A 20,476-nucleotide genomic window follows, 5' to 3' on the forward strand; every position below is an offset into this window, starting at 1 on the left:
GATGGGGTGCGGAGCGGAGGGCAGGTCAGCCCCTGGCGGGAGGGAGCCTGCAGGACTGAACGGCAGCTGTAGGGTTGGGGGGGGATGGTGGCCCCTCGACAGCCCTGCCCCAGGATCTCAGTGACTTGTCTCTGGGGGCCACGGTACCCCCCCTGAAAGGGGGACCCGGTTTGCGTGCAGACCCCCTCCCTCTGACTGGGGGTGTCTGTGTTAAGCAGGAGGTGAACTTCGAGCAGGAACTGCAGGAAACGATGTTTGAGCTGATTTCTAAACTGCTTTAGAAAGGAATTTTTCTTTGTAAGCCTAGGTTTTCTTTAAAGCATTCAATTTTTAGTCAACCATGCTTGAATTTTAATCAGGACACGATCATTACATTTCCAAACAAAGACTGAGTATTTTCTCCTGTAAGGAATGTAGTACCACATCCGAGAACAGGCAGGATTAGTGGAGTGTGCAGTACCCATCACAGAAGTCCCGGAGGGGCCCCCCACAGACGGCCCCACGGCAACGCACACTCCTGCAGGTCTGTTCACGTACACGCTCGTGACGTAATGAACACGAGACCACGTTATTCAAGCCTGGACAGGCGTGGCTAGCGTCTGCCCGAAAAACAGTTGATTCTACTTGCTATCCCCTCGGGTTTTCCAGGGCTTTCTATCACCTAGTCTATCGTACGTGACATTTCACACTAGGAGAAGACTGAAGCCTTCAAAAACGTCTTGCTTTTACTAAGATGATGACATGGCTGCTTTTGCAATCAGTCCTAGTGCATGGTTTCCCTCCTAGGTTATATGAACCTCAAGTTTTTAAAACAGCCGTCACAGTATAACAAGACTGTTGGCACAGCTGTGCTTACGTGACACAGGTGAATCAGGACGCGGCCCTCTCTGGACACACACCCTGCCGGCCTGGAGGAGGGCGGCATGGGCCCCGGGCGCCAGGCCTCGGGTCTGGGCAACACCGAGAAACAACTTTCTACTAGTTCAGAAGCGAAACACACGATGCTGTTCTCCTTCAGAAAACAGCCTGAAAAGTGGAGAAGGTAAACAGGTCTTTTTCAGGCCAAGAAACCATCCTCAGAGCGTGTGAGCGGACAATCTGAACGAGGTGCTTTTTGGTCGAGTAAAGGGTGTTTGGGAGCGCAAGCCTCCTGGTCACCGGAGATGCAATTATCCAACCAAGAGTTTTCTGTGGGACGTTAGCTCGAGGACAGAAATCATTACCGTTAGTTAATGATCACACCAACCACCAGCCTTCAGGCTTCATACAAGGGTTTATTTCTAAAGGCACCTGCAAAATCATTATAACTGTTTGCTTCTCCGCCTTAAACAGCTCTAGAACTTAAACTCACACCGAGGCCACCTCAGCTTCTGTGTACAGAAGAGCTGCACCTTTTCCCCCTTGGCGGTTGTATATCTGCAAGCAGCTAGCAAAATGATCAGTAAGTATCCCCAAATGCAGCCCCCAGCCCCAAGAGTAATAAAGGAAAATACACTGAAAGCTTCACTTTTCTCTGGAAGGAACCGATGACGTGATCTTGCTAACAGGACGGTAACAGCTCGGGCGTACAGCGCGACCACACGGTCTGAAGCCACCACGTGTCAGGGTTCCTGATTTTCTTTCAGGAAAAGCACCCCGTGGGTTGGTTCGCAGCGTTTAGGGTTAGAAAGAGAGCGTTACCATTGGCGGGCAGGTAGGTGAAGTGCTGGTACTGGCTCCTCTTCCGCTTCCCGTTGCAGACGTAGAAGTTGACTTGGACGGGGCTGGTTATCCTCTGGTTGCGAAAAGGCGGGATCTCCACCACCAGCGAATTCTAGTGAGAAAGCGGCAGAAGGAGGGGGCAGTGAGCATCTCGCAAACGCACAGACACACCCAGGCCCTCCCGGAGTGTGAAACACACGGCAGTTTTCCCCTTCAGAGAGGCCACCCTGAGAGCCTGCAGGGACCCTGATTCCTCCCAGCAGAGCCGAAAGGTGGGCTGAGGGTGTGTGCGAGGTAGGGAGGCGGGGGGCTTCACCTACGATGCCACTGACTTGGCCCAGGAGAGAAGCCGTGAGCACAGATGCTAAGAGCGGGCCCGCTATCGGGCAGGGAAGTCTCCACAAGACCCCACGCCCCTCTGCCCCCACGCCAAGGCATGACCTTCAGAAAACTAAGCCCACATTCACCGACTTGGTGCTCCTGGGGAAGCCGGGAGCAGCAGTTCAGGTAACTGGCAACGAAGACCCAGGGGAAGTGCTCGCCGCAGACGTTCTGTGCCGACAGCCCAAAGCCCAAGCCATGACCCTCTCAAATCGAAGGGGACGGGAGAGTCGGACTCAGCGAACTTGGGAGGGACGGACAGTCAGGCATGGATGCATCAGGGTGGCTTGCGGAAGCTGCTGTTACCTTTCCATGTTTTCAATGAAAAGTCAGAGACACGTTTATAAAAGTGTGCCCTTTCAAGTACAGGTATAAACACAGGTCGCCGTGGGACAGCATGCGTGTGGGAGAAGGAAGCAGGCTGGGGTCTGTGTGCTGAGACCAGGCGTCCACATGAGGGCCCGTCCTTGGCGCCAAAGAGGTGCCCTTGATTTAGGGAGCGGGGAGGAGAGTTCACATCCAGAAAGTTTCTTCAAGGCTTTTTGTCATATGATTTCGGTTAACAAGTAGGAAAATGTATAAGAAAAATCCATGGCATCCCTTTTTTTTTAAATTAGAGTAACTGTAGCCTGTTACCCAATTTAACAGCAAAATTGATTGAATCCTGTTAATAATGAAATCTGAAGAATGTTTAACCAAAACTGAGGAGAACTTCAGGGCAACCTCTTCCCTTTCCAGGTGAAGAAATGGGGCTCAGAAGCCTGCTGCTGAGGGCATACGAGTGGCAGGGCCAGAGGGGCCGGGACCCGGGCTGCAGGCCCCTCTGGGCTCCGTCCCCTGGGGCCACACTTGGGTCAGGCAATGTGCCCCTGTTGTTCTAACAGCTTCATTCCATTTGGAAGAAGCCACAAGCACGCAGGTCTCCTGCCTGAGCAAAGGAACCCCAAGGGGACGAACCCAGTGGGGGTGAGGGTGTGCGCCCGGCCAGACCCCTGCTGAGAGTCTGCACCCCAGCTACGCGGCCCGTGTTCGGGAGCCTGGCTGGGGCCCAACGGGTCTGGGTTTCTGCCCTGGCTCTGGTCTTAGCTCCACCACCTGCACAGGGAACCGGAAGAGAAAGACACTCCTTGGGGGCTGTTTTCTGAGAATTCAATGATATGAGGCGACCCTGCAGGTGATGCTGGCGCCCGGCACACAGCTGGTGCGCCATGATGGCAGACACGGCGGCCCACGGTGACCAGAGCCCGATCTCTACAGGAGGAACCAGGACAAGAGACAGAAAGGAAGAGGGTTTGCCTAAGCCAAGGCCAGAAGCAAAGCAGGGAGGCATCAACAGGAGCGGCTGCAGGAAGTACCGGGATGCGTCCGGCAGGGCAAGGAGCCTCGAGCAGGTTCCACGTCACGCGGTCGGCTTCTGTGGGTTCTAAGAGGCTGGAGGGTTGTGTTTTGATGTGGGCACAGACTGATATGCTAGACAAACTATGAAATTTTGTGACAAAGTTCTGTCCTCGTGGAGCACTAATGCTAAATACACAGTAAGGTAGAGGTGGGAAGGAAAATGCAGTGACAGGAAAACCTGTCATGACAGGAACAGAGTAACGGTTACAAACGGCACTCAGTAGATCCACGTCACCTGCTTTAAGCACACCCACTGTCTGGGGGCTTCCCTGGTGGCGCAGTGGTTAAGGATCCACCTGCCAGTGCAGGGTACATGGGTTCGATCCCTGGTCCGGGAGGATCCCACAGGCCGCGGAGCAACTAAGCCCGCGAGCCACAGTTACTGAAGCCCACGCGCTTAGAGCCCGTGAGCCACAACAAGAGAAGCCACCGCAACGAGAAGAAGCCTGTGCACCGCAACCAAGATTAGCCCCCGCTCACCGCAACTAGAGAAAAGCCCGTGTGCAGCAACAAAGACCCAATGCAGCCAAAAGTAAATAAATAAAATAAATTAATTAATTTAAAAAAAGAAAACCCATTGTCTAAATTGCTCCCGATTGTACATAAACTATATATACAGCACAATCCGACCTTGTTTTAAATATGCACACAACATAAGGTACATGTATATATGTGTGTGCACATGTAGATACACACACATGACAGGAAAAGGATGGAAGGAAATACGCCCAAATGTTAATGGTGGCCACATCCAAGTGGTGAAATTACACTAGGCGTTTTCTTTGGTTATACTTTGCTATATCTTCCAATTTTCCACAGTGAATATGACACTCTTTTATAATTAGAAAAAAATATATAAAAGTAAACTTCATTTAAGAGATAAGAAAGATGAAATGGTGAACGTAAAGCACACCATTATTCACATGTCCTACGTTTCTTTTAGAACACATGACTGATAACCGTTAAGCTTTCTTTAATATATGCGCTGTTCACAGTGGAAAAGGAAACTCAACAACGGAAAATCTGAACATGCAAACTTGGCAGAATTATTTCGATGCCAACAGATGCATAGCTTCTGCAGGCCTCTCCTTCCTGCCCAGGGAGAAGGGGTGGGCAGCACTGGGGCCTGGGGGCAGAGGACTCGGGCCTGCGGTGGGGCTGGAACTGGGAGCCGAGGGCCCCCGTTTCGGGGTGACGGCTGGTGGCCAGTGTCTGTCACAGCAAACCTGAGGGCCGGCTCTGCGACTGCTGGGCCTGCGGGACCCAGAGTCCCCGTCAGAAAGTGGAGCTGCCTGAGACGGGGCACTTTCTCGGGGGGGCCAGGAGGAGCCCAAGAGGATGTGTGAGGTTAGAGGCCTGGACACCCTGAGGGGAGCGAGGTCGTGGACGCAGGTGTCGCCCCTGGGCCAGGGAGGAAGCATCTCCTTCTGATACCATTTGAAAAGCCTTCTGGTAAATGGGTGGGTGCTTGGAAAAGAAAGCTTAAGTCGCAGGTGAAAGATGCTTCTTCCTGACGGCGCCACATGTGCGGAGGAAGTGCAGGCCCCAGGCCTCCTTCCCAGCACGTGTCCCCCCGGCCACTGCGCAGAGGGCGCCTAGATCCCTTCGGCAAAGCCCACAGCCCGAGGTCCCCTGTTCACACGGGGGAGCCTGAGGAAAAAATTCAGTCCTTGACCTGGACGAGATTCTGAACCGTGACCCCCATTCCCTGCATCCACACACCTGCGTCAGGAGTGGCTGGTGGGCCGAGGCAGAGAGCCTGGAAGGTCTGTGAACGTCTCCAGAAAGTCACCTGCTAGCCTGTACTTTATGTTACCTGAAGGTTTCTACTGCTCTTCTGGGACTAAGTAGGACACACACGCACTCAGTGGTGCACAGTTAACCCAACCCCGGCAATAATCGCTTCACACACAATGGTCTCAACACCCCAACGAGAAGACAGAGGCTGTGAGGGGAGGTAAGAACACAAGGCCCGGCTCTTTGCTGTCTGCAAGGGCCCACTTAAAACACAAGGACACAGACTGAAAGGCGGGCCAGAGAAAGCTGCAGCAGCTACGTGACTTCACACAGAAAACATCCTCCATCGACAACTCGAGAAACAATCATTCTGCCTCAGGTCCCTCCGTGCGTGAACAACCACAAGGGCCATGGGAGGCCACGCGTAAGGACGGGCTCAGGCAGGCCCTGGGCCAGTGCAGCGACCCCTCAGAGGTCAGGCGTGTGCAGCGGGCGCCCGTCCCCGCAGGGGCCCCGGCTGCCGGCCAACGGACAAGCCGGTTGAGCACACTGTCTGACCTCGCGTCTGTGTCCTGGCTCTTCCCTGGGAGGACAGCAGTGAGGGGTCACTGTCAAGGATGCTGGCGGAACCTCGAGGCCCACCTGCCCAGGAGCGGGGAAGGTGCGCTTAGGTTCCGGACAGCAGGTCCTCCCAGCGGGGTGGGGTGGGGGGGCAGCGGGCCCCCTGGGGCCCTGGTGACAATGGCAGCCAGAGGGGACAGCAGGCCCCGGGGGTATGAGTGCATCCTGGTCTTCCTGGTGGGGGGCCTGCAGCACACGAGGCGCCCTGTCCTCTCTGGTGGCCCCACGTCCGAGTCGTGCCCGTGCTGCAAATCCCGAGAGCGCTTATGTCGGGAGGCATTTCCCAACCATTTCTGTTCCTCGCTCTGTCTGTTATGTTCATCAGTGGTTCGTTTTAACAAAGGAGAAGCCATGTGCCTTGGGCCGGGAGCCACCGCGGATAAAAAGCCCCGCCCAGAGAGCGCCACCCATGGCTACCCGCCGCACTCACCGGCTTGCACAGGGCTCCGTCGATTTTCGCCTCCATCTCCCAGATGTGGTGGCCGTCTGCAAGAAAGGGCGCGAGAAGTCCGTTACTCTGTCCTGACCGGGCACCGCCCCAAAATCACACCTGGATGCAAGCAGACGGGACTCGGGGCGGGAACCCTCTGATCAGAGGGTCCACCCTGGCCCGGCCGGCCCACTAGCAGCTGGTGAGACTGGGATGCCGCACCTGACTGACCGGCTGGAGAGAGGCCACAAGGCCCTGGGAAGAAGCTCAAACCCAAACCCGAGAGCATGGACCTGGTGGGGCCTGGAGACCCCCGCTCTGCAGGAAGGAGCCACGTGCCAGCGAGCACCCCCAGCGCCAGCCCCGGGAGGGGTTCACGCTCGGGTCTCCAAGGGGAGCGAGCCCGGGAGGCGCGCGGATGACCCGGGTAAGAAGGGCGCTGTCTGGGGACTCGGACCCGGTTTGAGTCTGGCCTGCGGCATACAGGGGGGTGCGGGGCCTCGCGACTGGGGCCACAGAGCCCTCGGTGTCTCGGGAGCAGGGTTATTCTAATGAGCAGGGGCCCGGGAGCCTTGGGTCCTGCCCCAGCTCAGGGGAACTGCCAGGTGAACAAGAAAATCCGCTCTGTGACTGTGCTTTGGCGCATCAGGATACAGAAATGCAAAACACAAGGTATTTTTAACCTCACCCTGTGGCGTTTGCATGTTTGAAAAAACTGAAAAGGCTCCAGTGCCGTGAAAGAAAGGGTTTATTGTCCCCGGACCAGGCCCTCGAGGGAGCCAAAGCCTGGAAGCCCGCCCTCCGGGGTGACGGAGCGGAGCCGTGTTCTGGGAGCTGGGAAGCACTTCGGGGTGGCACGCTGTTTGTGGACCACGTTTGGCCGTTACTTTGAATTAATAGACGTCAGTCTCTACAGGGGCCTCCTTCCTCTGCATCTTGTATAAAGTCGGCTCCCCAAACAAACCATTACAGCTGGATGGGCTGAGCGGTTGCTTATTCTCTGTTTTCCAAGAAGAAATGTGTGTGTGTTCCAAATCCTAAATTATAAATAAATTAGACAAAATCTCCTTTTTCTCCCTGGCAGTGCTGGCCGGGCAGGGGCGGAGGGTGGAGCAGAGAGGAAATGTGAGTCACAGAGAGGCTGGGACGTGCCAGGACCACACCAGCCCCTCGGGACGCGGAGGTGCCCATGCTGAGTATCCACCAGATGGACCCACTCAGTGATAAGACATGGGCCGGAGGCCCGAGGGACCTGCATCCATCTCTCCTCTAGGAAAAAATAACAGGAAATGGAAAGAACACCCACCGCCCTTAAAGGCATCAGGAGTTCTGCAAAGCAGCAAACGCTCCAGAGCCCTGTGAGCACAGGACTCGGTGAACGAGGTGCCCTGACTCCGGGCCAATAAACGAGGGGGGATCCCAGCGCCTGTGCAAAGAGCTACGGGACGCAGGCTGCTGCGTGGCGCAGCCCAGACCTGCCGCGCACACGGACGTACTGTCGGGCCCCCCACCGGTTTGAGGAGATCGAAGTTACTCTTCCTGTAACCAAGGCTCCCGTGTCCTTGGTGCCTTTAAGATCAACAAGTTTTCTCATGACAAAGCCTATCTTTGTCCCTTTCCCCCAAAACAGCTTTAAGCGCTAAAACCTGAACTGTCGGCAGCCGCTCAGTCTTTTGTCGACAGAGGCTGACGGGCCTCCCGTCAGGAGAGGGGAGACTGAGGCCGCCCAGCATTACCCGGCGTCCACCTTACCACCACCGCCCTCCAGGAGGGGCCCGAGACCAGACCAGCCTCCCAGGAACGCTGTTGCAGGTTCACCCGTGGAACAAAAATTAAGGGAAATACAGGCATGGAGTGGAGCGGGCGGTGGAGTGTGCACGCTGAGGACACGCAGGGCGGGAGGGGTCTCTTCCCTCCAGGGCCTCCCGGGCCTTTGGGACACCGTCCTTGTCACAGCGCCTGACTGGGGGCTGGCGGTCCCCCTGTGCGCACCAGGTCTGCGAGCCAGCCGGGCCTGGCCACCGGCACGGTTTCCGAAAGCACAGACCCTCAAACCACACCACTAAAGCCCGACTCACAGGCCCAGGGCTCCCTGTGTCCCCGCCACACTGGCCCTGGGGGGCTCTGGCCCCGAGGTCTCTATTCTGTGGTTGAGTCACAGCCGAGGAGCCGGCCTTGGGGATCCCAAGCGCAGCGTGAGCTCTTAGAGGCCAATGTCTCCTTGGTCAGAAGTGCACACACAGCCCTGCTCAGGGCCAAGACAGGAGGAGCCGCCCAGGGCTGGTGACTGCCTGCTCTGTCGTCACATGGGGACCCTCCCCACCGGCACCCGCAGGCCCACTGGCTGCTGACTCCCCAGAGCTGCCCTGGCCTCCCTCAGGTGGGAGGCCATGCGGCCTCTGGGCGGCCTCTTCTGCACAGGCCCGGCTGGGCGTCCTGCGCAAGTTCAGCCCGTACCAGGAAGGGAAGCGATCGGCCCTGAACGGCCCTTTGTGTTCCAGCCTTATCAGGAACTTGCTGGCTTTCTCAGTAGGAAACTGCGCGCAAGCCCAGAAGTAAAAATATTCCCAATCATTAGGGAATTCCCTGCGGCGTGAGTCATCAGAAAGGCTTCCCCACCCCACCCACGGCCAGGAGGCTTCCACAGCCGCCTCGGGAGGAGCTGCCTCCGTGGGACAGGGCTGAGTGGGGGCCACCGACAGAGGCCCGAGGGTCCCCAGCAGCCTCACTTGTTTCCGGCCCTCCGCAGGGCCGGGGCGGAGGTGCTGCCTCTGACCCACACGTGGTGGCACACTCGGGCCGTCGGAGCCCCGCGGACCAGCAGATGCACCTCCAGAGTGAGGGAAGGTCCAGCCGCTGCGGCACCTCTGAGGCCCGACACCCCCGCCAGGAGCGCCCAGGGGAGCAACACACGTGTGCTCTCGGGAGCCCACGCACGGAGCCACTGCAGCGTCACGCATGACACCGACGGCCGTGCACGGCGAACGAGGACCAGGACATTCTCTCTCCGGTCCTCAGAGGGTGATGTCCTGATGCTCCTGCGGGATGGACCTCAAGGACCTCGCTGGGTGGAGGAGCTGGGCCCACAGGACACCCTGAGCAGGCAAGTCCGTGGAGACAGAAAGCGGTCCTCGGCTGCCAGGCTGCGGGAGGACAAGGGTGACGGCTAGCGGGTGAAGCTTCTTTGGGGTGAGGAGAATGTCCTGGGATATATGTGCTGGGCTCTGAATCAACCCAAGCCCTTGGACTTCAGACGGGCAAGTTGTGCGGTCTGTGAGTTACAGCTCAACGTGGCTGACACGGAAAATGAATCCTCCCACACGGCCGCACGCGGCGTCGCCACACGTGGTCCTGAAAGAGGCCAGAGCCTGGAGCCGCTCCCCCCGCCGTGCCCACTCCCACCCCGCTGCCCCTCCCCGGGAGGGACCCGGGCCCACTCTCTGGAGCCCTCCTGGGGAGGCGCCCGGAGGAAGGGACGAGCGAGCCTGGCCAAGCCGAGGGGGCTCTCTGGTGACACCCACGCGTGCACAGAACTCCACTCTGGCTACTGCAGCCCCCGCAAGGCTCACAGCCGGCCTCACACACCCGCACCCTCCACTGCAGGCGGCCGTGCCCTGGAGGGAGAGGTGCAGCCGGGGCCGTGAAGGCCAGGGAGGGCAGAGGTCACGCTGAGCCCACCGCCCGGTCCAGCAGCGGCAGCCCACTCCCCTCCCCAGCCTGTCACATGCACACCCACGAGGAGAGCCCTGCAGGGAGGGGAGGTCCCCGGGGACAGGGGCGAGGGTGCGTCCCGGGACACCGACAAAGGGGAGAGCTCGGAGCCGGGAGGAGAAGGGCCCTCGGGCCCCTGACGCCAACAGAGCCTGCGCACCTGACAGGGCCCTGCCCGTCTGCCCATCTCTGCGGAGGGGTGCCAGGGTAGCGTGATCCCTCCCAAGCCTGTTCAAGATGTTGTGTAGTTTAGAAGCATGGGAGGATCACTGAATTCCGAGGCCACAAAGTGAGAAAGAGCCTTCTGAGGACAAGAAGGGCCCAGCCGCTGCTCTTGTCTGCTGACTGGGGGTCAGGGCCGCTTCCCGGACGGTCAGTCCCAGGCAGGTCGCAGGCTGGGGCTACCAGGGGGCAGCAGCTCCCACAACCCCACCGCCCCACGAGCCCACACCCGGAGGCGTCTCGGCCCAGGGCTACCCTAAGACCCCACCCGCAGAGGTCAGCCGCCCACGACCACAGCCGTCCTCGTGGACGCGCAGCACCTTCCCCGCCCTCCTTCCTGGGTCAGCGCCAGAAGCATCTGAACACAGCGTCTCCCCCGCACCAAGTCTTGGCTTCTGGGTGTGAGCGGCGCACCAGCCAGCGGGGTCCATTCTGTGCAAGTTCCAGAACCCCTGGGACCAACACCTGGGTCAGCGGGGCCGCAGCCTGAGTGCCAGCTGGACAACCGGCGAGTGACACCCGACCCGCAAGGCCCTACCCGAGACGCCGCCCGGCGAAGGCCGACCACAGCGGCCAGACCCCAAAAGCCAAAGGACCGCCGGGCACCACCCAGCCGGGGTGGCCCCATGACGACCCGACTCCGATCCTCTTCCGTAAAATGGGCAACGTCTGCGTCTGGTTCAGTGTGGACTCCGGCTCCAGCCGCTTCCCCGCAGGAAGCAAGTCCTGCTTCCGTTTTAAGATCTCAGGAGACCCTGGACGCAATCTTTTCTTCTGGGGTCTGTCTCTGTTGGCTCTGGGGCCTTAGTAAGAGGTTTGACAAGGAGGTGGTCTAGTCGTGTGGCAGGCGGTCCCGCTGTGCCCGATGACCCTCCACGTCTACACCCTGGGTGTCCTACCTCCAAGTCTGGGCAGGCTGGGAGCTGGTGAGCCCCAGTGCGGTGCGGCCCCTCCGAGTCTGGGCCTTGCGGAGGCCTGGCGCCCACGGAGGGTGCCCGGCGCCTTGTGTAGGAGACCCGGGGGCCACGGCTGCGTCCGGCCACACGCGAGGGCCGGCAAACTGTTGTTTGTTGAAGCCGCCAAGTTCTGGTGAGGTCTGTTGTGCAGCAGGAGAAGCCCGAACAGGCTTCACACGGTTTCCGGGAATTGCAGAGCACAGGCCAGGGCTGCACGCAGCGGGGACTTTCAGCGTCGGCATCAAGAACACGATAACGTCATGGCAACGGAAACTCTGAAGCCTCCCTCTCTCCTGTCTCCAGAAGCGGCAGTTCCCCTCCACGTGGGCGCTCTCTCTGTGTTCTCATGTATTTGTCAGGCTGTTTCAAACACTCACGCATGCGTACAGATATGTCCCCCGCGCACAGGTCTGAAGAGAGACCCCCAGATCTTCAGTGGGAGACGGGGCACAGCATCTCACTTCCTGCAGGTGGCCCTGCCGTGGTGTCCCGCACCTGCCGCGCCCCCTATGTGAGCCTGTGCCGGTGTCCACGCATACACGTGGACCACCATACACACGGCCACCGTGGGAGGTGTCATCTGACACGGAGGCCACGGCCGTCAACCGTGAAGGCCAGGCCCTGAAGCCTCTTGCTGGACACAAAGACCTCAGGAGAATCACAGGACGGTTCCGGAAAGTTGTCACCTTATGCAGCCAGAGCTGAGCGTGGCTGGTCCACGGCTCTTTGTGATGGGCCCCTCGTCCACAGACGGGGCTTTGCTCCTACATTCCGAGGGCCGTCCTCCTGCGGGGACCGCGCTCAGTCACCACGATGAGGACACAGGTGACGGCAGGGCCTCAGCCAGGAGGAACCCTGAAACACTGAGGACGCTCCAAGCGCGGCCCAGTGCAGCTGAGGGGACATGGTGACGCAGCGCTCGGCTCCCCCGGTGCCTGACGTGGCAATATTCGCGGCAGCTACAGTCCTGCTCCTGCAGCGGCTGCCACGGGGCCCACTGCCCACGTCCAGCGGCTCCAGAGACCAGGCTCACTGTGCGCGCCGGCCTTGCTGCCACCAAGCAGGGGGTGAAAGAACCTTCAAGCAGACCAGGCGGCCTCCTCGCAAGCCTAGAGGAGGATTAGGCTTGGAATCTAAATTGACTTCAGTGGTTTCTCCCCCTGCAAATCAACCAAGAGAAGCCCAGCGACAGTTCAGCTGGCCAGGCAGCGTCGGCACGCGCTGTGCTGAGAACGAAGGCAGAGGCAGAAAGCGTGTGGACACCTGCCCCTCCTGCAAACACAAAACTGGCACCAGTACGCGCACAGACGTGCCAACAACCCTGCTTGGACACAAGCACGACGTGACAGGACGCACAGCCGCGTCTTTACGTCTCCCTTGTCGCACGGTGTTCACGGGACGTCTGGCCTCCACCCACTTGCTGGTTTCTCGCCTTCTGCCTGCCAGATGCAGATCTGCCGCAGGAGCGAGCGGGCTGGGGACGGGCCCCGACGTGACAGCGAGCGACAGCGGCGCTCGGCCTGCATGGGGCCGGGGCGGCCCGGGAGGCCACGTGAGGGCGGCTGCCAGACATCCGAGGACTCGTCTCCCACCTGCAGGCGGGTGGCCACTGTGAAGGCCCCATGACTGGGCCACGGTAAGCCACGCCAACCTAGGAGCCCCACGGGCACCCATGACGAGCCGAGGGGGTCAGGAGATGTCTCACAGTCCCATCCTGGCACCAAGGTCAAAGTCGGGGCTGACTGGTCGAGGAAACAGCGAGGGGCGCCGGCTGGTTCCCGCCACAGACGTCTCTGTGCGCGGTGAGGACGCGGTGAGGACGCAGCACCAGGCCTGGGCTCCCCGCCCCCCCCCACGCGCACTGCGCATGTGCACACATCTAAAGCACAAAAGCTTACACTATTTCCGAATTCACCTCGTCCAAAGGGGGGCTTTCCGGGAGCACAGATTCCTCCCCTACCACTGTACTTGGTCGGGTTTGCTCCATCCTCTAAAACAGTTTCCAATCACACGCGCGATCGTACAGGCAGAACACGTTAAACGTGAGAGACTTTTTAAGCCCATTTTGATTGAAGTACTTAAGTTTCCTGCAAACTGTACAAAATCAACCCCATTACGGAGGCTGAGTGCCTCTGCGGTTTGCGGTACTCAGCACGAGCCCTGCCCCGGCGCTCGGGAGGGGGACCGTGACTGGGAAAGAGAAGGCGAGGGATAAGGCAGCAGGCCCGGACCCCACAGGAGCCCCTCCCCCGCCTGGGGGCCAGCTCCCTGCAAGGACCCGCCCCCAAAACAAACTCCGGAGTTTGAGAGAGACAGAAGGTCCACACGCTTCCCCTATTACCACGTGGCCACGTGGTCGGGCCGGGCGTCCCGGGGCAGGAGCTGTGCCGCCCCTGCGTCTCCCCTGCAGCACAGCGAGAGGCTCACTGCCTGGTTCCCCAGACACCAGAGGGAGGAGACCCTTCCCCTTCCAACCCGCAGCCCCCTTTCCCGAGCACACGTGCAGGGGTCCACACAGGCGTGCACACACGCACGGAGCGGCCCAGGGGCCGCCGTCACTAAAGGAACAGCACCTGCCTTTGCATGTTGAGGGTCTGTGCCGACAAGGGCGAGGGCCTGAAGCGTGCCACGGAGGTACAGCAGGGTCTCCGGGCCCAGTGGGGTTCCGCTCAGCTACCGTGGCCGCTCCGTGCCCAGGCGCCTGCCTCGGACGGTCTGTGGTTCTGAGAAACGAGAAGACGCCTCCGCACGGGCAGGCCCGGCAGCAGGAGCTGGTCGGAGCCCACGAGGGAGGCACCCGCTAGCCAGGCAGACGCGGGCCGCCCCTCAGCAGAGCACAGCCTCGTGGAGGCCCCGCACCTGCAGCCCCTCTACGGCCGGCACCGCGTGCGGTGGCCCAGGACTGTGCACGGCACCCGTGGCCGCCCGCACCCACCTCCTGCCAGCCAACCTCCACCAGCGCCCAAACAGCAAGGGCTCGGTGTTGGTTTTTAAAGAAGATACCTGGTGCTTTCTCCACGAAAATGACCTTGGAGTCCTGCAGAAAGTTGTGGCCGGACAGGACCATCCTCTTCCCACCGAGGACGGGGCCGCTGGCCGCGCTCTGCTTCTCCACGAGGGGCAGCTCCTGGGCCGAGCGCTGGGCTGTGTGGGGCAGGAGAGCAACGGGAGTGAGACGCCCAGGCCCCTCTGCTTGGCCCTCTCAGGGGCGGCCACTACACCCTGCTTTCAAAGAGTTCCTGGGTGAGCAGAGCGACCCGTTCCTGGTACACGGAACAGAAGAGTAACCACGCGTGGTCCGTGTCTTCACAGTCTACTCCAGGTTAGAGTGACACGGGAAGGCAGCTACGCCTCTGACTTGTCCACGTGGAGACAGCTCACCTCTCAGTGACGAGCGTGCACACGCGTGTGTGTGAGTGGGCGCGCTCTGCCAGGGTGACTGACTGCCAGTGGGAAGGGCCCGGGGAAGCCGTGGGGAGCCCTGCTGGTGATGGGGAGGCCACGACCTGGAGAGCAGGCGTCCCCAGCTAGGAGGTGGGATGTGGGGACCCGTCTGAAGCGGGCTCTGGCTTAGGGGCTGGCGGGCCACAGGTGGCCAAGCTCAGGCTGTCGGGGAGGGCGGGACGGGCAAAGGACCAGACGCAGGAGGAGGCAGAAGTGTGGCTGGAGAGGTGGTGAGGCCAAGCCAGGGGTCCTGACACGGTCACCCAACAGCCAGGGGACCCGAGAGGGAGGGTCCCGCTCTGCCTCACGGGGCGGGGGCCTCGGGGCAGGGGGGCAGAGCCATCCGTGGCAGACCCCACGGCCTGGAGATGGACTTCTAGAGACTGGACGGGAGGGTCCAGCAGCAGCAGGGGGGAGGGCTGGGACGGAGGTGAAGACCACACAGCAGAGAAGGAGAAGGGGCTGCGGGGAAGGACGCCCCATCGCCGAGGTCTGGCCGACGCTCAGGTCAGAGGCCGAGGAACCGAGCCAGGATGTTCCCGCCAAGACGGGTGGGTGGCTGAGCCGCGAGGTCGGGGGTGTCCTGAGACAGCCCACACCGGAGGGGTGGGGCGGTGCTTCAGAGATGAGAGAAGGAGGAGGGCGGGTGGAAAGGCTCTCGCTGGGGCCGTGGCCAGTGGAGACTCTGGTCCCCCCCGGGTCCGGATGCCGGGTCAGGGGCGGGCACTGCGGGATTTCCATGCGGAGCTGAACCGGTCACCCGACTCGCTAACAAAAACGAACAGAGTCACTGCAAGAGGAAGCTGACCCCAGGCCGCGGCGGTCCCGGCTCCTGGAGGAGCTGCGTGGTCACGGGCATCCGAGCCAGAAGCGTCTCAGCACCGGGGCCCGTCCACGCACACCGAGGGCAGTGAATCCAGGGCCACCAGGGACAGAGACCCGAGTTACATACGGGCAGGCTTGCAAATTTAGGTCCCTTCAATCCAACAGATTTCAAGGCCAAAACGCCACTTTCTCAAGTTCCCTGAATCGTGAGGGGATTAAGTCAAATTCGGTCATGGCAAACATCTCGGTACTTCGGGACAAAGCCTCCTTTCCCTCTTAGGCCCTCCCGCAGGTGCCGGGAGCCGGCAGCAGCCCTCACACCACGCACGCACAGGAGCTGCGGGCGCCCTGGCCAGGGTGCAGGGGTTTCTGTGACTGCACAGGAAGGTGCGGGTGTTGTGGGTGGGACGAGCACAGCTCAGGGGCTGCGCACGAGAACCAAGGTGCTACTGGAAAGGAAACCTGCGGCAGGGGCTGGCCCCGCTCAGCCTGGAGATGGGGGTGTGGGGTGGGGCAGAACTCACAGCACTCGATGGGGTTGGAGGCGACCTGCAGCGACAGCGTCCGGCCATTGGGCTGCGGGACGTGGACGCGGAAGACCAGCCTCACCCGCGTGTTCTTCCTCCCGATGTCTGTCTCCCCCTTGCGGAGCTCGATGTCAGAGTTTCTGAGCTTCAGGATCCCGGCGCAGTCGATGCTTCCGGAAACAAGAGTCTACGCTCAGCCCCGGACCCCCGGCCCAGCCCGGGCGACCGCTCACCGAAGGGTCTTTGTGGCCCTGCCCAGGGGCCGGGGCGGCCAGACACCCACCCGTCAACTGAGCTGGGGCCAAGGCAGCGGGAGACGAGCCAGCCCCGGCCTCAGGAGCCCGGATCCCAAGCAGGAGGAGCTGCCACACGCTCAGGGCTCCAGAAGCCCCAGCCCCACTGCCCTGGGCTCGCGTGGACGCCCCAGAGCAGGACGTGGCGTCCAAAGGAAGGCTCCCCCGGCTGCTCCAAAAACCTCCTTCCACTTAAGATTCTGGCAGCGTCCCCCTTAATTCAGGATTCTGAGTTTTCTAGGGCCTCATATGATTTCACTTAATTTCATTTAACTTAACAGTTCCATTCAACACCAGACTCCAGCAGAACAACCCAGGCGTCATTCATCAGATGGAAACCAGCCCTTTCCCTCTGTCGGAAACTAAGGAAACGAGGCCGCATGATGCCTCTAGGTCAGGACCACAGCCCAGCCCGGAGCAGCAGGGAAGCCCTGGCCCTGGAGCCCGGGGCCAGTCCCGGTCCCGTGGTGTCTACCCCGTCTCTGGGTTGGATGGTACTGTGGTAAATGCAGCCACCGAAGGAACGGCTGCTGCTGAAGGAACCAGCAGTTCTCTCAAACCATCTGCCCTGGTCCGAGGGAACTGTGATAACAGCTCTTGAAGCAAACCCAAGGATTTAGAATGAATTCCCCCAAATCCATGAAAAGCCAACATGGAGAGAAGGCCTTCCCTTTTTCCTTTTTTCTCTCTCTTTTTTTTTTTTGTTGCAAGCACGGGCTCTAAGGCACGTGGGCTTCAGTAGTTGTGGCATGTGGGCTCAGCAGTTGTGGCTCACAGGCTCAGTAGTTGTGGCCCACGGGCTCTAGAGCGCAGGCTCAGTAGTTGTGGCGCATGGGCTTAGTTGCTCCACGGCATGTGGGATCTTCTGGGACCAGGGCTTGAACCCGTGTCCCCTGCATTGGCAGGTGGATTCTCAACCGCTGCGCCACCAGGGAAGTCCCTCCCTTTGTTTTTGACTTAGAGGGTTTATGAGTTACAAACAACTTATTCAAATCCCACGCAAAGCTCTACACGATGTGGCTTCCACACCCGCTCCCTCACTCGCCACAGCCCTGAGCTCCTCGCTGCCCCACGGATGCCCCAGACTCACTCCCGCCTTGGGGCCTCTGCACTTGCTGCCTTCCTGCAGGGTCAGCTCTCGGCTTCTGTGCTGCCCCCCACAGACACTCGCCCCCGAAGTCTCCAACAGGCCCCCCGTGCTAATGAGTTCCTGCCTTATGTCTCCCACCCCAGAGGCCCCCAGGAGAAGGCAAGTCCTGTGGGACAACCGTGTCCCCTTTCTCTGCTGCATTCACAGCTCAGGAGGGAAATGCATGTAGCAGTCACTCAGTTCAGGAAGCCACGAACACAAGCCCTACTTGGACACGAGAAGATTGCTGGTCACATCGGAGATGCAGAAACCCTCAGTGAAAACACGACCCAGACATACCGGTCTCTTTAATGTTTCAATGTTTGCCTTTTGACCACTGCTTTAACTTCCACAGTGCAGTCACAGAAATACATGGGTGCCACGTTCACACATGGAGGAAGTACTGACAGCTGGGAACTGAGATACTTGAAGTGGCAACATGCACAGGGGCTGAAACCCCAGGAAGAAACAAATCCATTGTCATAAATATTTGTAACGTTTACTGAGGTGTTAAGCCCAGGGCACCCAGGGCCCCTGAGCTGTGGAAATGTGGGGAGACATGCAGGCGTGCAAGCGCCCACCCGAGCCCCCGCCCCCGCCCACCAAGCCCCCGAGGCGCAGCTTACATTGCTCGCATGTTGTTTTCCGGCAGCAGCGGGATTTCCAGGACCTTGGTGTTGGAGAGGATGGCCTCGTGGCTGGTGGTGGAGACGGTCTTGCCCGTGATCCGGTGCACCTGGTAGAAGGCGTGGGGCCTCAGCAGCCGGTCATCCGCTGTCCCGATGAACAGCTGCAGGGTGAGCGGCTCGCTCTCCATGTAGCCGTGCAGCTGGGGAGAGAGGGGGACAAGCCTGTGAGCGCCGTGCCACACCGCGCCCAGACCCACCGTGCTCCCCGTGCAGAGGCTGGTTCAGAGGGGAGTGTGCGCGGGCCGAGGCTGGTCCCCCAGCCCCTCCTGCACCTCGGGCCCCAAAGTCTGGGGCCTCTGCTTCGCAGTCGGTTCTGAACGCTTGGCTGCCCACGCTGGAACACGCGCACACAGACGTGCAGTGCACACCTGCACGCATGTACCTGCATCCCAGGAGCACACGTGCCCCGTGCCCAGGAGAGTGACGGGGACCCGCAGGAGGAGGCAGATGGGAAGCAGAGCCAGTCTCTCCGGGCCACTGCCTCCTCCTCAGGCCACCCCTCTTCCCACACGCGGGTGACACAAGCAGCTCGTGGGGCCCCACCCGAAGCTGGGCCAGTGCCAAGCCGTCCGCACAAGCCTCCCCTGATGAATTCAGACACTCGCGCAAGAGGACGCCATCCACTTTCCCCTGCTCAGTCCAGTCCGAACCAGCAAACAGGATGCTTGCAAACAAGATACAAACAGCATCGGCCCTTTTCGGCCTGGCTTGGCAGGTGGTGGCTACGGGCTGCCCTGGTGCCCGTTGCAGGCGCCCCTGGACCGGCTGCGGGGAGCCCCAGGTCGTGGCCCGTCTGCCACCAGCATCAGACCCAACACGGGCGGCCACGCGTGGCTGTTCCGATCATGTGGGCCAGCCGGCTAGGTGCACGGTCTTGAAGACAAGATCGTGTGTGGGCACAAAACCCAGTGAGACTCGGGCCCGAGAACCGGAACGAGCCCATCGTGCACCAGGAGCCCATGGGAGAGCGCTGCTCCCGCATTTCAGGACCTACACTGGCCGCACCCGGGCTGACTACCAGGGGCGCAGGTCAGAGCCCTCCTCGTGCCCCTACACCTCCAGCCGCTGCCTCCCTCGGGGTGAGTCCTTTTCAGAACTGAACTTGACTCGCCTTCTCCATCCAGGTCACAGCTGACCGTACTCAAGAGGCAAATCCTGAAGAAAGCAGGCAGCTCAGGGCGAGGCCCAGGCCCAGATTCCACAAGACCCCTGGGGCTCACCCCCTCCTCCTGCAGAGGCAGGCGACCTGCGTCCAGCCAGAGCCCCCAAGGGTCCCGACGGAGGACCCCCGCGGGAGGGGCAGCCCCACGAGCAGAAAGGCTCAGTCAGCACAGCTCTGTTGCTTCTCGAGTTGTGGTCATGCTCTCCCTGGACTAATTTTAGCTGCTTTGACAACAGGTAGCAATTGTAACACAGTCTGATGGGCCGAACTAGTGCCGCCCCCGAGAGCGCTGTCACTGCTTCCACAGCAGCAGAGACCCAGATACGGCAGTGCCAACGAGGCCACCTGCAGGCCCCCGACCCGCCTGCTCCCCTGCGGGATTCTCAGGGGGTCGCGAGCCCCTCCCAGCCCTGCGGCCGAGTGGAAGCCACGGAAGAACCAGCCCCGCAGCGGGGTTGTGGTCGGGTCCATGCGCCCCGTGAGCCCCGTCCGGGCTCCGTCTCTGCCCTGTGGGAAGGCGCCCTGACGGTCACTTCACAGCCCACGGGGAAGAAGCTCAGGCTGGATGACCAAGACCTTCCAAGCCGCACTGGCTCAGGACACGGAGGGGGCCGGGGCACAGCGCAAAGGGCCAGGCTGCCAGGTGACCGAGGGAGCACAAGAGGGGCATGTGTCAGTGACCCGAAGAAACGGGAAACCTCCGGTCCAGCTGCAGCTGACCGCGGTGACCGAGATCCTGCTTCCGTCTCTACAGGTCATTTTTCCAAGTTGGGACGTTAGAATGGAAGCTGAAGCTCCGTCCAGATGAGTAAGTCGGAATTCCGCTGGAAGGTCCAGTGCTGGGAGCTGAGCGCTTTCCCTGCCCGGGTGTCTCGCTCTCTGTCTTCCGTGCAGAGAACTGACTATATGCTGCTCTGGCTGGTTTTCCATTTCCTTCTACGACATCCAGTTAGCAGCGCCCGCCTCATCCCGCCCCCCCGCGCTGTGGCCTCCCCGAGCTCTCCTCCGTCCCTGCGTTTGGGAACAAATGTCTCTTCAACCCAGAGAAGCGAGCGCCTGCTGTTTCAAGTGTGGTTCAAATCAGCAGTGAACCGTTCATCAAAGCCGCGCTGACAAAGACCAGCTACTGCGCTGACTTCACTTAATTACGAGATGAAGAAGCACTTATAAATTTTCAGAGCTCAGGAGACAGTCCCAACGACAGGCCGTTCACGGGAGCCTCACAGAGCTCAAAAGACAGTCCCAAACAA

At 60.4% G+C, this 20,476-nt stretch overlaps 1 protein-coding gene across 4 annotated transcripts in view; it reads right to left on the reverse strand.

The window, feature by feature from the left end:
* The window catches only part of NFATC1 (nuclear factor of activated T cells 1), a 103,014-nt gene that overhangs the window by 39,991 nt on the left and 42,547 nt on the right, over positions 1-20,476 (reverse strand). For all 4 annotated transcript variants that reach the window (XM_029232698.1, XM_029232705.1, XM_029232683.1 and 1 more), the window contains exons 4-8: positions 18,002-18,204; positions 15,951-16,123; positions 14,161-14,301; positions 6,269-6,324; positions 1,681-1,813 (exon numbers count right to left, since the gene is read on the reverse strand). In XM_029232698.1, coding sequence (XP_029088531.1) covers positions 1,681-1,813; positions 6,269-6,324; positions 14,161-14,301; positions 15,951-16,123; positions 18,002-18,204 — 706 coding nt within the window. The remainder of the gene's footprint in view (positions 1-1,680; positions 1,814-6,268; positions 6,325-14,160; positions 14,302-15,950; positions 16,124-18,001; positions 18,205-20,476) is intronic.

This window comes from Monodon monoceros, unplaced genomic scaffold (genome assembly GCF_005190385.1).
Source record: "Monodon monoceros isolate NGI ecotype Baffin Bay Population unplaced genomic scaffold, NGI_Narwhal_1 Super_Scaffold_1, whole genome shotgun sequence".
NCBI classification, from domain to species: domain Eukaryota; kingdom Metazoa; phylum Chordata; class Mammalia; order Artiodactyla; family Monodontidae; genus Monodon; species Monodon monoceros.